This window comes from Lupinus angustifolius, unplaced genomic scaffold (assembly GCF_001865875.1).
Source record: "Lupinus angustifolius cultivar Tanjil unplaced genomic scaffold, LupAngTanjil_v1.0 Scaffold_461, whole genome shotgun sequence".
Taxonomy (NCBI): Eukaryota; Viridiplantae; Streptophyta; class Magnoliopsida; order Fabales; family Fabaceae; genus Lupinus; species Lupinus angustifolius.
The window spans coordinates 9,253-25,044 of NW_017727849.1; the positions used below are offsets into that span (position 1 = coordinate 9,253).

The 15,792-nt window shown below is 32.5% G+C and overlaps 1 protein-coding gene and 1 pseudogene across 2 annotated transcripts; one reads left to right on the forward strand and one right to left on the reverse strand.

Annotated features, from left to right (window-relative positions):
• The window catches only part of LOC109341420, a 7,750-nt pseudogene extending 4,875 nt beyond the window's left edge, over nt 1-2,875 (reverse strand).
• A 7,724-nt stretch (nt 2,876-10,599) lies between these two features.
• On the forward strand, nt 10,600-14,886 carry LOC109341418 (frataxin, mitochondrial-like). Of its 2 annotated transcripts, none has more exons than XM_019579322.1 (6): nt 10,600-10,734; nt 11,449-11,704; nt 12,084-12,156; nt 12,409-12,456; nt 12,782-12,876; nt 14,506-14,886. In XM_019579322.1, the coding sequence occupies exons 2-6, from the start codon at nt 11,460-11,462 to the stop codon at nt 14,633-14,635; spliced, it is 591 nt and encodes a 196-aa protein (XP_019434867.1). In that variant the 5' UTR covers nt 10,600-10,734; nt 11,449-11,459; the 3' UTR covers nt 14,636-14,886. The 2 variants fall into 2 exon arrangements, with proteins under 2 accessions (XP_019434867.1, XP_019434866.1); XM_019579321.1 differs by having other exon boundaries at nt 10,601-10,734; nt 11,458-11,704.
• Nucleotides 14,887-15,792: the final 906 nt, after the last annotated feature.

The window sequence follows — 15,792 nt, forward strand, 5'->3', positions numbered from 1 at the left end:
TATTTATCATTACATGTATGTTATTATTTTGCCAAATTGTGTCTTCCTCTGGGCCGAACACAATTCGCATAAATAATCTCATACTCATCTGTGTAATTCAATTAATTTCTAACAATAGAGGTTACTTTGGCAACATATTGCATCCATTAATCCTAGATAATTACCAGACAAAAATTAAAATAATATGGGTCCATTACTAAAAATTAATGATCTTGGAATTAAAACCTCCAGATTTGATATCTTTTATGATTACCAAATCTTATCCCATAATTGCTTTCCGTATAATTCCAAATCAAAACAGTGCAAGCTATTTAAAGAAACAATGCAAAGAAAGCATTTGAATATAAACACTTGCATTTATGCAATATAAGTCACTAAAAGTATGTACATTTTAATTATCACAGAACAAAATTATTATAGAAAAAATATGATAATTTCATCACACACAAAATGTAATGCACTGAACAGTGCCTGACACCATAAAAAAATAGTGTCATCCATAAAACTACATCTTGATATTTTCACTGCACACAAATTTGATGCAGAGAAGAATGTGTAATATCCTCTTTCTAGGTTGTTAATTAATTAAATTTCTATTGAACAGTGCCTAATGCAAAATATGCACTAAACAATGCCAAATCAATAGATCATAAAATGAATATAAATTTCAATAGATCATAAAATGAATATAAATTTCATCACAGGTGAATCTGCAAACAACCCTAAAAAGATCATAGAAGTGAAATAAATCGCAATCATCAAACACGGAAATACGAAAAGGCAATGTCAGCGTGGAAATTCAGCGACTTGATCAACAAATGGTTATGCAACAATTCAAATTTTATAATTCCCAAATTAAACCCTAAATCTCCAATCTTTATCACATAACAGTGGAAGCATAATTCAATACTCCACAAATTAAAATTAGGGTTCATATAAATTTGGGAAAACACCCTTAATGGAGAATCATAAAATTCAGAATCTATGCTCTAATACCAATTGTTGGAAATTCCTTAATGATTGGTGAAATACCAATCCTAGGATCTTGAATTTCATGATTCTCACGCACATATATGAATCAAAGGGTGTAGTGTCATACCTGAATCCATGTTCCTGGATGTGCTCCTTTGATCTACGTTTCTGAAAGAGGTTTTGTGGTAAGATGGCCTTCCTCAACCAAATCCCTGATTCCTCTTGGGACTTGCGTTTTCACTCTGATAGGGAGATGAGAAAACTAAATTGGATTTGGTGTATTGGGGAGCATAACCTTCCTTATGTGTTAACTTATAGGGTTCCCATTATCCCCTATGGGTTAACCTGATGGGTATCCACCCATTAAGCCCATATCCGTTATAAGCTTTTAGAAATCTAAGGGGTGTCAGTAATTAGATCACTTATAATGTAACCCTGGAATAAATAGCTGATATCATTGTATCAAATATATGATGCCCACCTTAATTAGAAATTTATAATTTCTAACAAATACCTCTGTCAACAATGACAAGACCACGGATAAATCACCATACATGACAATAATCATCATAGCTTAAACTTCCATCAATAGGCACAACAACCTTTTGTCTATTAATCCATGGCCATGATTGCCCATCTAGAAACTCTTGTCTTATCTAGTTAAGTATACTATCAGGTCTTCTCATATCCTATCATCTGATGATAGACAGCACTGTCATGTGTACTAGGGGTGTAAGTGGTTATGGTTTAAACCGCGAAACCGATGGAACCAAACCAAACCAAACCGCAAAATGTGGTTCGGTTCGGTTTTGCGGTTCGATTCGGTTATTTGTTTAAGGAACCGTTTATGTTCGGTTCGGTTTATGGTTTTAGAACTTTAGGAACCATTGGAACCGAACCGAACCGCGTATTAAACAAATGTATACAAGGGATTATGGAATAATGTGTTATAATTGTTTAAATTCTTCAACCAATTTTCTAGCTTAAATTTTCAATTTTTGTGTGAATTTTCAATTTCCGAGGCATCGACAGTTTTAAGGACACAAGAGCAGCAGCACTACTACAAAAGAAAATCACTTTCTTCCAACCATAGGAGTAAAAATAAACTTTGCAGGCATTCCATGTCATCTTAATCCATTGACTATCATCAACTTAGATTGAACAAAACATGCTTCTAGTTCTAGATTCCAAGAGGGTGAGCCTCGGCACACTGGTGAAGTTGATGTTTAGTAACCAAAAGGTCATGGGTTACGACGATTGACCAGACCCCACTAGATGAGACCCTCAAGTCCTAGACCAGACTAACCTTTTTGTTCTTATAGTTCTAGGCAGTGAATTAAATTGTGGATCACATCACCTGATGCAGCCGCAATATTGTGGTTGTAGTGACCGCCGCCATATCACACTACAATTGTGGTGACTCTGAATCACAATGACGCGGAAGTAATGCAATCGCATTGGACCATATTAAACCGCATCAAATTCAACAATATTTTTTTAATCACAAAATAATTTACACCATAACGTCCGCGTAGCAACGGCCGCAATGACAACAATCGCAATAACCACAACCATTACCGTTAAAACACTAGGGGACAGAGTAAAGAGGTACTAAAATAAAGCATACCAGTTTTATTTGTAACCAAAACAACAATGTCTCCATGGAGTGATCCCTTTAAGGATGCCTCATGAACTGATCTGAAATTAGAACCTCCACCAGAGACAAAAACTGCTAACTTTTTTCTTCTCACTGTGATCTGGTCTCTCACCTCAAACCCTTCATCTTTGGTTCTGAAGTACTATTCCTGCTAGAAAATATTGTGTTCCTAGAACTGTAATACACTTTGTGTTCAATGTTAATTGGATGAAAAGGCACACTCTGAAGCTGAAAATTCTGTGGCGATTAAGTGGGGTGTGAAGAAAAACGAGGGGAAAATGGGAACTTTAAAGAGAATGGTTTTTTCCCAATTGGAATTGATGGAAATGATGAGTTTGGGCCAACCCCAAAAAAAAATTGTTGTGACTCCATGAAAGTTTAACAATTATTATTATAATAATGATTATAAAAAAAATGGGTGAGAGAGATAGTGAGTTCGATGAAGAGGGAATTGGGAGAAAAACTTAAGGGGAGAAATAAAATAACGGATTCAAGCGAAGGTGTTGGTGGGGGCGAGGTTGACGGCGGCGGAGATCTGTGGTTGCGAAGAAGGTGGAATCGCACGGTTTTGGTGGTGGTCCGCTGCGTACTGGGGCGGAGTTGAGGAGGTTTGCGACATAGGAAGTGACTGGTTGTTTAGGACTTTAGGTTGGTTTAAGAAAACTTTTTAAAACTTTGCATGTCAGGTAAGGGTGGAAACAGGCCAGGCCAGACCAGGCTTTGCCTTAAACAGGCCTAGCCTATATAGCATATAGGAGCCTGGGCCTGGCTTGTTAGCCTGTTTAAAAAAAATTCAAAGCCTGAGCCTGGCCTGTTTAAAAGTCTGGCCTGGCCTATTAGCCTGTTTAAACGCCTATTATACTATATGGTCATGAAATAGACTATTATGTCTACATTTAAATGGACTTATAGGCCTACTTTTAGTTAGGCCCATCTAATTCTAATAATTAAATTATATTTTTGTATAATTTTTATATTAATATTACATATATAATGATATTATTTATATTAAAATAGTATAAATTCAACATTCATATATAATATAACTAAAAGGGCCGGCCTGGTAGGCTTAATAGGCCTTTTAGGTGGCCTAGAGCCTGACCTGTTAAGCTAAATAGGCTTTTTAGAAAGCCTGAGCCTGGCCTGTTAATGAAAAAAGTCTAGCCTGGCCTAGCCTAGCCTGTTATAGGCTAGGTAATAGGCCCCTGATAGGCGGTCTGACCTGTTTCCACCCTTAATGTCAGGGACAGTGTTGTGATAACTAGACCGGACGGTTCGACCGGTTTGACTACTGACCGAACTTGAAAACAGCTCTGGTTTGTAGTTTTAAACGAATGAGGGTTGGAATACTTTGAATCATAAAAATTCCAGTCCGATAGTATTAAACTCGGTTGAACCGGAATAACCTAGGAAGTGAATTAGACAGTTCACTTAAAATTTAAAAAAAAAATAAAACATTACTCTAATGTTTTATTTTACTCGTCCAAAAAATAATGGAAATATGTTATTTCAATATAATTATACATAAATATTAATTATATAAAATTTAGTATTTATATATAAAAATGATAAATTATATATGAAATCATCCGGTCCGACCAGACGATTTAACCGTTTAAACTAGTTAAACCTAATATGGGATAGTTTGATGTCTGATTAAGGGACCTAGGAGAAGTTTGATGTCTGATTAGGGGGCCTAGGAGAAGTTTTATTTTCATTTTTCAGTTAATGATGAAAAAAGAGTTTATCCTTGTAGGCCTATTTGTGGGTGTCACCTAAGGCAATATGAGTTTGGTGTGACGGGCCAGCCCGTTTGGATTGGCATTTTTAGCAGGTCGGACTGGGGATTTGAGTACTTTTAACAATAAGAGTCAGATCAGGTCAGCCCATATTTTAGCGTGTTAGCTTGCATTATTGTGAACTTAGGAGTTAGAAGCTTTATTGTGAACTAAGAGTCTAAAAGTTTAAGATTATACTGACTTGTTGGTCAGAACTTACAAGTTTTAAACTAAGATGGAATGTCATTATGGACTTTGGTTTGTGATTTTTTGTTTTAAAAGACATGTATGAGACACGGTGATTATTTATTTTTGAAATTGTGATTGAGTTGGTTATAAATGTGTGTTTTGATGAAAAAACGGGTCAGTCTGTTAGCCTTGCCAAATATGGGTTGGCTTGATATTTTAAGTCCTTTTAGCAATAAAGGTCAGGCTGGGCCAACCCATATTTTGGCGGGCTGGGCAAGGCCAGGCTGGACTGGCCCGTATTGGCACCCCTAGTGACACCACATCACCATTATGGAATATGAAAAGAGATCCAATATCCTATGAGTATGTCTCAAAAACCATGTCTCATTCTAATAATGACATTTATTAAAAAATTAAATAGTGGAAAACGTAATTAAAATTATGTGTTATTTTTTAATATGTGTCACAATTTTGGATGAGACATGGTTGGAGATATACTCTTGGACATGTAATCTATATTAGTGAAATGTAGTAGGCAAGGGGGACACTTGTTCCAAAAGTGTGTCCCAAACATGATTGGGAACACACTTTAGATCTCTATTCATAGGCAAGGACGGGTTTCATGTTGGTTATCACATATGTAAGAAAGTATGAGGGTGGTGTTAGCCTAGATTCTCATAGTTTAATTAATGGGCTCCACCTAAAATGTTGTTTCCCAATTCACAACCAATTTGCCAAACGGTGAACGCAATTGAAGTTGTTATGTAATGTGTCTGAAGATGTACTCATGTTTTTATTCTCACTTGTCAGAAAATATAAAATAATATATATTTAATTTTTGTTTTACTTTTATAACCAATACAAAACAAATAATATATAGAATGGTACAAAGTTTGAAACACAAGACGTGATCATATTCATTGTTGTCATTGTAATAGTTAGTATAATGGTAGTTTTGAATGAGGGAAAGTCCTATGTAAGGTTCCAAAATCATAATGTTGATTATAAAAGTACTTCCTCCTGGATCTAGAGCTCAAACAATTGATTCATCTATATCTAGTATACTAAATGTAGCTTTCATTAAGGTGGCCTATCATATGGATTAATTCACTGTAATCATCATTTCAATCCATTTGTTGGTGGTAGTAATGGAAAAATGGAAGTTGCATGGTTCGTTTAGTTTGTGTTCACAAAATGCAGCCACAAATCCAAATGGGTGTAAGCATGCCCACTTATTATTTTTGTACAAATTCTCAACTTTTGCATGTTTTAAAACAATCAAAAGGGCTGCATGGAGGACTAGATAAATAATTGATAAGGTAAAAAAAAATTTAAAAAATAAAAAGAAATTAAATAAAGAAGTTTAAGGTAGACAATTTAAAAATAACTTTATATATTATAGGAATTTGAACAAATCACAATTATTTTGAGACATCAAATCATATGACATCATAATTTATTTGAATTTTGATTATTTTTAACACTAAATTGTGGGCAGCTTAGTTGCCCAATAGAAATGCTCACAGACTTGATGAGCAAACGGATTGGGTAAAACAAAAAATTGACAAAATTTGTATGCTCTCATGACAAAAAATATATAGGCTATTCAGGCAGGCACATGAGCATTACTCGTTTTGCAATCACTAGTTGGTAGCCACCATATGTATTGATTGAAGTGATTCTTATTTTGAGATTTAAATAGTGTAAAATATCACTTTTAGTCCTTGAACAATTTGTTAGCTACCAATTTAGTCTCTCAAATATTATTCTTTACAAATTAAATTCATGAAATATCAAATGGACATCATACTTGTTTATTAGTTTACAACATAATGACTATTGGTGTGGCACATCAATGGGTTTGATGTGATATGTTAACTGCCATTGTGGATCCATGTTGGCATTACATCATAAATAAGAATATATACAAATATACTATTCCAAAAAAATTAAAATAAAATATGAGAAATAAAAATTGAATCTAAAATGAAGAAATTAAAGAAGAAAAAGGAAGAACTTTTGTGTATTACATGGTAAGATAGAGGAACCTCTAATGCCCTCCTAAGATTTCTCTAGTAGAGGAACAACACACATTTTTTGGATTTGAGTTAATCAAAGACAATAACAAGTGACTTATTTTCTACTATTTTGTTGTCTCAATTGTCCCATATTCATGTTGTTGTTTAATTAGTTAGAGTAGTTTAAAATTTTTCATGGTCCCTCATCATCGTCAATACTAATGTGTTAGATTCCATTGTTTACTGTTAAGTATTTCCAAAGTGCCTAATTTTTAGGGTTTCAATAGTACTCAATATTGTCTTCTTAGTTGTAGATTTGAGTGAATAGTCATGCATTTATAGGGTTTGGAATTCATGTGATGTTTCTCATCAACATGCATGTTCTATTGTAAGGAACAAGAATGTCCAATTGAAAAAATATATTGATCAATCCTTCTCTAAGGTAGAGTTTGATTAGGTATATGGGCCATTTATTTGATTTGTCCCTAGCCAATAATTTTGTGATAAATATAATTTCGAATGATATCAAATGCTAAAAGATAATCAACATATCATTTAAAATTAGTTAAAACGTAGTTCATAGATAACAAAGAGTTAAGATAACAAATAATAGCCATAAAACATCAGTTTTGAAATAATAACAACAAGAACAACAAATGACTGAAGCAAAATCCTAGATCACTACTCCTAAGAATCTAGATCATCCCGATGAGAATCCAAGTCCATGTAATCTAATCGGGTTGACAAATGTCGAAACTCTTCTTGGACTTGATTGTTCGCTATATCAAGAGCATCCCTCCGATTTGTGATGTAGCCTCCAAGCAAAAACAAATCGTCCATAATCATCTGATTGGAAGGAGTGGAGTCAAAGGAAGATGACTCAACACGAGATGAGGGTCGAGTAGGAGGGTTAGCAGAGGGACTTTCTAGGTTAGCAGCTTGTTGATCACCATGATGCTTATAAATCATATCGGTGGTATCTCGAAAGAATCTTATCTTGTAGATCACATCCACATCAAATTTGTTATCACGAGCATCGAGTGAGATCTTAGACTCTCCAGCAAAAGAAACGCCAGAATACTCAAGTATAGCAGTTATGAAAATAGCATAAGGCAATGGTCCAAAATCACCTCTAAAGACCCACATTTGTTTCATTACCATTAGTGTCCAATTAATTTGCACATTATGTTTATTGTGTACATCAATTGTAGTTCCATGTCATTTAATTGTGAATGATTTGAAATCTCTAGAACCACAATGTAACTCAAAAAGTAATAAATCAAACGATCCTCTAGGTTTAAGTTTCCAACAAGTAAAGACAACAAAAGAATAGAGGGACTACACAAATTTCGAGCAATCTTATTGAGATTCTCTAGCATTTTTGTGGTTCTCTTTTTTTGGTGTTTTTCTCATTTGTTTCAAGTGTTTTTGGTGTGTTTCTAATACTTTTATTGTCTTTTTCTAGTTTTTCTCTCGTGTATTTTTCTGGTGTATATAGTCATATGCTCAAGACCTCTATTTATAAGAGGAATTTGACACACGTTGAAAGCAAAAAAAATTGCTATTATTAATTTCTCCAATCAATTAAAACATTTTATTTCTACTTAGAATCAAATCTCCAATTTATTAATTTTATTTAAAATTTTCATACTTAGTGGAAGATTGTTTTCTAAATATCTAAATAGATATCTTAATTTTATAAAGCCATGGAATATCATTGTCATACTCATATTGATTCGACTTTAAAATTAAAATTATCTAGAATGCTCTTTTTGATAGAAATTCCTTGGTAGCTTTATAAAAATCCCAAAAACTATTGATTACCACATATTAGTAAAAATAATCATCTGATTGTTATAAAGTACAAAAATGACTAGAATAATTTTGCATTTTTATTTTTAAAAAATTAAAAGTCAACACATATTTTTTAAAAATACAATCACTTCATTATTAGGCTAATATGTCACAAATAGGTTACTTAAAAACTTATTTTTTATTTAAAAAGAAAACAAAATTTGATGTAGAGAAATATCATCATTATTTTTTTTGATACTACCAAGAGTATTCATCACTCTTTGGATAAGAAACTAATCACTTTCAAGGTGTATGATTGTCGCTCCCAATAAGTATCGTTCACAAGAATCAGATCATTAACATTTTGGTCATTCTAAGGATCTAGCATGGTCTTACACCACTAGACCAACATCTTGTTGATAGTATCCCACCATTATTGGTCCTTTTATTTTTATTTGTAAAGGAAATAAAAAAATTGGAGGGAAATTGTTTTTGAGGTTTTATCTAGCTAATAAATTATCATTAAGCCATTTAAGCCTCATTTTTATATGAGTAAGAAATATGTTATTATTCTCTTCTCAAATTATTTTTCAAAAAAAAGGACCAAATCTTATTTTTTGAACCAAATATCATTAAAGCCTTCTTTTCTTATTGGAATGTTAAGAGCATTTTTTTTTGTTAAAAGTCAATGTTATTGGCCTATATGAGCTAGTAAAACTTAGGTTTTCACATCATGCATTAGGTTATCAAACCAAACAAACATTAGAAACAAAAGTAGATATGAGAAATAAGGAAATAATAGTAATGCACAAAGTCATATTGGATACTTAAGTTTAAATAGTTACATATAATCCCATGGAAATAAAAGTCTTGAGTGTGGTTAACATTCTACTTCTTTTAAGCAATGTTGCATAGAGCTATTTGTCATTTTAATTCGATTTTCGTCCCTTTTTGCAATTCTTTTTTTGTCTCATATTTATTCAAATCTCAGTATGATTGTGTTATTATTTTCAAAGCATCTTGATTAAATTTATTTTTATTTTCATATTTATCCTCCTTTTTGCATGTATATATATATATATATATATATATATATATATTATCCTGATTAGAAAAATTGTGTTATTTATTATCGTAATACAATCTCATTCATGTTTTTTTCTTGGTCAATTTCTAAGATAAATTTGTTGAAGAGGTTAGTTCAATTAGTCCAATAGAAAATGGAGGAAAAACATCTAAAGCAATAAGTTTAGTAACAACTCTAGGGGTAAATTTCCGAAGTTAAAAACACAAGGGGGCAAGGGGCAAAGTGTTTTTCTACTAATACACATGTACCATAAAAATTATAATGCCAAATTGTCTCATGGCCATTTTATTTTGGAATCTGTTCGGGTAAGGTTATGAGAAAAAACTGTGTCCACCTAGTAAGATTTGTTTTTATCCAGTTACTATATCATCTATCATTTGTTTTATATTGTCACCGATTTTTAAACAAAAATAATATAAATAAATAATGGATAATGCATTGATTGTGTATAAATTTGTACATTATTGATACATATATATCACTATAAAGTTATTTAAAAGAGTATAGTATTTATATACATAATGATAGTGCAAAAATTTATACACAGTCAGTACACCATTTACCGTTTATTTGTATTATTTTTATTTAAGAGTCAATTGAAAATGAATTATAAATAATGTAATAGTAATTTAAAAAATTCTTACATTGTCCTTATATAATTTTTTTTTTCTATTTAAAAACATCATCCTAAAATAAAGAGAAAATACATCTAAAAGATCTTTTCACAAATTAAGAGCCCATTCTTTATTCACCTTAGAGCACGATCCAAGCGTTGAACACATTTTCTCTCTTTAAAGTTCATCAATCGTTTCAATTTTAAAGTTCCTCAATAGAGGTCTAATGAAGGAACTTCCCATCAACCACAAATGCCAGCAATTATAAAAAACCACATTGGAAAACCAACGGTTTTGGCCGGTTCAAACCCTGTTTTTGCTGAGCGGTTTAGGAGCTTAAATGGACCACTAAATTGATCGGTTCATTAGTTGAACCGCCCATTCAAAAAAAGTAAAGACTCTCAAAACTAGGTGAAAAATAATTGTTCAAACTTCAAACAAATAAGAGATTAATTTAGTGATATATTAGATAAATTCTCATTATAAACTTTCAATTCCAATACTTTAGTAGCAGCGTCCTGAAAGAACAGGAGACGAGAGCTCTCAAACTGACCTAGACTCGAAGCTTTTGCCGCCGTCGCCGTCGCCGTCGCCGTTGAGGCTCCAGTGGCCGGTACTTCGTAAGGTACTAAAAGTTATATTTTTCTGTTTCTCTTACTAACTTTTATTTTCTGTTTTTATTAATTCTCATCGATATTCTCTTTCAATGGTCTGATTCTATTTTACGCTTCAATTTGGGATTTTTTTCGCACTTTTTCTATGATGTGAGGGAGTTATGAAAAAATACATATTTGATTATATTGTTTTCTGTGGAATCAGATAGGTGCTATTTTCTTTGACATGTTTATAGATTAATCATTGATTTTTTCACCACCTTAATTTGTATAATTGCTTATTTCTTGCTTAGCTTTGTTGATTTGAGTTATGTCAAAGCGAGTAACATTATTTTGTTGCTATTTTCTTTGAATACTTGTTTGTTTATACAAAAAAGTGGTTTTGGCATAAGTGTTTTGCTTTTTTTAAAAGCTCAAGCAAACAAATGTGTATGTGTTGGTACTTGTAGTGATTTTAGATCAATATAATCACTTTTTTAAAAACAAACAAAAAGGCAATTACTGATTGCTGTCCGTATTTTGATTATTGATCAATTCCTAATATTTTTAAAGTAGTGATTGCTGTCTGTTTTTGATGTACTTATGATTGTCTACACACACACATATATATATTATTGATGTTTATGATGTTTGGTTTGACCACTTGGTCTTTACTGGTTGAACCTGAATTGGAAACTTTTTGGTTCCATGTCTGGTATGGCTTTAACAACATTGGCGGTGACAAGATAAAACAGCTATGGCATCTAATCTGCTTTGGCGTAGAAGGCTTTTCAGGTTCTTGCAACAGTCACTACCATCATGTCCACACTTACGCTCTTCTACGATTCATGGGCCCCCAATTCTCTCTGTAAAAGCATCAGAAATTTTGTGCCACTCGCTGCACAACTCCCATCTTCCTGCTCTCAAGTCTTCTAGAAGTTTCTGTTCTCGCAGCTCAAATCTTGTAGATGAATCTCAAGGCCCCACGGCTATCGATTACCAGTATGGCTTTTGGATTTATTGTTCATGTATTCCTATTTGATTCCCGGAAAGCATGAAAGTTTTGAAATTCATCCGTTTTAGTTGTTATTTTGGAGAGAGAAAAGCAGCTTCCAGATTTCAATTACTGTTTTCTTTTTAACTTTTCAATCATAGAAATTCAAAGCATTTCTATAGACTATATATGTGTTCGGTTTGTGAATGTTTGAAGAAATTATTATTTATGTGACTGCTAATGTAAGTCACGCTGTTGTCTCAAAGGTTGTAAAATTTCAATTTCAATTTTGCTTAAACTTTCAATTTTGGTGAAAATGGTTCTTTTTTCCATTTTCCTTTTTTCAACGAGTGAAAATGAATTTGCTAATGAGTATCGTGAATGCAGTTCTTTACTGCAGGAGGGTGAATTTCACAGACTGGCTGATTCCACAATACATAGCCTACAAGAGAAACTTGAGGTAGCTCTACGATTGCTTTTTGATGTGCACAAACAATTTAAGCATCAACTGAACTTTTTGCTCGAGATACCAACCACCCACATAGTTTATCAAATATGCAATTGTGATAACCTTATGCATAGAATCAAATGGATTTCACTGGAAAATAGTCTTATTAGTTGTGATGGAAACATGAATCACCATACGGTGGTTTTTTTATGATTTTAAATTGAACCTGAGATTGTTTTTATATTTTTTTTGCCTGTTTGGCAGGACTATGGAGACTCTGTTGAAGATGATGGATTTGACATAGACTACGGGGTGAGAATGGGTTTTTTAGGAGATTAAGTTATAAAGATTGCCATCAACAATGTTACTTATTAACAGAAAATAAAAAGGCATCCTATAATTTCTCTGTTTTTTGCAAGACTAGAATGAGTTATCTTTTTGCAAGTTGTAACACTAAATATGATTATTTTGAATAATTACATGTATAGATAACCATATTTTTTCTGATGAAACTTGAGAACCAAGATTTGATGTTGTTCTTCAGTCTTTCAAAAAAAAATTTAATTTGATTAACTGCTTACTGTCAGTTTTAAGAATTGACTTTTATTAATTGTTTTAACATGCCTTTCTATTTCAGAATGATGTTTTGACTATTAAGCTTGGTGATCTTGGTACCTATGTACTGAACAAACAGACACCAAATAGACAACTTTGGCTGTCTTCTCCAGTAAGGTATTACATTGTGTCTATTGGTTATTTGCCCCTTAGAGATTTTTCTATGATATGGATTACTTTTTCCCAAGAAGTCTTTTAAAAAAACTAAAATCTTGGCACGTCAATGTTCATATATCAGAATGCATGTAAAGTGAATGTTTCGTATAAACTAGAATATATTTCTTTGGATATCTATCTAGTTTCATATAAACTTATTACTTAATAGTTTATATACTGATTACTCTCTAGTTTTATCACAACCAGATACATATATTTCGTATAAACTAGAATATATTTCTTTGGATATCTCTCTAGTTTCGTATAAACTTATTACTTAATAGTTTATATACTGATTACTCTCTAGTTTTATCACAACATGTTGTTTGCGTAGCTCGCAACAATTCTAAATGGCACGAGATACATATATTCTATCATATGATTTCGCAATATATGTATCTCCAACTTCATAACATCATTCTTTCAACAAATTCCAACACAATCAGATACATATATTTCTTTGGATATCTCTATTTATGATAATCAACTAGAAAGAAGTGAGAAGTTGGAGATAACAAACCAATGTAGTGTTGAAAACCATGTCTTATATCAAATGTATTATCTTGTGTTAGCGGTGGTACATTTATTAAGGCAAGTCTGTGTTATCGAAGCCTTTTGTGTATCGACCTCTCTTACATTATTGGTGGAGAAGACATAGGAAAGGGGTGGGAAACTTCATGAAACTCTGACATTGAGTTAATTTCTTTGTTTTAAACGTATATTGTTCTGTTAATAGTGTGGGGGTATATTGTCAATGTTTATTTACATGTGTTTTTCTTCCTTCAGGAAGAAAGTACTCACAACTCCTTGTGTAAAGGAAAACGAGGGAGGAGATTCATTGTTTATATTTTAGCAATTCTACTATGATATAGGTTTAAGGCTGCACAAATCTACCCTCCCAAAACCCCACTTGGTGGGAGCACCGGAACACCCTTTTTATTATGATATGGGTTTAGTCTTTTACATTTGGATGGTAGAGATGTTATAATCTTGTCTCCAAGAATATATTCATCCCAATCTACTCTGTCACTACCATATAAGATGTTTATATCTTGTAGTCATGTCATTGTGTATCCTCTCCCTTCTAATTTGATCATCAACTTAAACCTTAATAATGAAGTAAAAGAACACATTCTGCCTTCAGTGACATTATGATTGGTTTCAGTTCTATTTATTGAAGGGAATACATTCTAATCCTTTTATCGTGCATCTTGGGGCTCAGTGCAACATCAATGTTGCTTGCTCCATGACCTGGATGGAGGTCATGGTTTTGAAATAGTCTCTTTGCTTACGATGATAAGGATGCGTATATATACTCTCCTCAGACTCCACTAAGTGGATACCTTGTGCAGTGGGCTTCCTTATCATACATCTATTGCTGCAATTATGTCCTTATCATACATCTATTGCTGCAATTATGTCCTTATCATACATCTATTGCTGCAATTATGTCCTTCTATTTCTTCTGTTTGTCTTCTCAATCATCTTTACTTTAAACTAGACCGCGTATGATATCAAAGATAGGCCTAAACAGGTGTAATAATAAAAATGACACATGTATATTAATATTATTCTACATCTTTTATGCAGTGGTCCATCAAGGTTTGATTGGGATCAAGATGCTAAAGCTTGGGTTTATCGACGCAACAAAACAAAATTGTACAAAGTTTTAGAAAGCGAGTTGGAGCAGTTGTGTGGCAAACCTATTGTTCTTTCCTAATTTGTTGAGAAGGTGCGGTGTATTTGTGATTAACATTGATGATAAGCCTTTGAAGTTCAAATGTACTTTTAGCTTCATTTCTTATTTATTCCAACTCTTTGCAATTTTATACACTACTGTGCAGTATACAGTTATGAAATGACTATAGCTGCTAAAGAAATAATGAAACTCTATAGGGAATTCATGTGCCAATATGTTGTCAATTGTTCTGGTGGAGGAATTACAATTGCTGTTGTAAGGTGAGATAGAAATTTAAAAGGTTCGCTGAACAACAAACACTTCTACTAATCCTTGTTAATTGTTCCTTCTTTGTCCCAATGGTTACATATATGTGTTGTGTTGAGAACTTGTTAACTGTGAGATAGTAGCGAATGTGTAGCCGTGAGCATGTAGCAATAAGGATAAAGCCTATAATTGGGTAGGTAGTTCTTTTTTTATATAATCAGGGTATTTTCCCTCGTAGGACGAGTAAGGAGTTAATCTATTTTGTTGTGCGTGATTGTCCTTCCTAACAAGTGACTCTCTCAGAAATTGAATTTTTGACCTTTTAACCTATCTATAGATTCAGTGTGGTCTTATACCACTATACAAACTCCTTGTTGGCTATGAAGCACCAACACTTCAATAACCTTCATGTATCGTATTGATACTGATACTTCATCGACAAGCACCTAGAGTGTGTTGAAATTAATTTTTTGAAAAATAAATAACTTATAAATGTTATACTTCCTAGATACTTTTCGATTCTCTTAAAATATTTTCCCATACTTCATAGACAACCAATCTACCATGCCATAATATTTTAAGGAAAAAAATGTAACATAATCAAGTGGACTAGTAGTTAGAGAAAAAGACAAAACATGTGAATTGCATAGAGAACGAATGGGAAATGTATATGCATAATGTTGATCATCAATTAAACGGGATTGATAATCTTCCCACTTGTTGATACTAAATAAAGATTTCTTATGACATGAATTTTATTTTATATTTAGCGATTTCTAAAAATATGTTCTTTATTTGAAAATTTATAACAATAGTTATATTTTTATTATGTTATATGAATTTTATGTATATATTTTATTTGTGTATTCAGAACATGTCATAATTTTAAGAATATGTAATATAATATTTATTTGTTTAGTTATTTACTAATT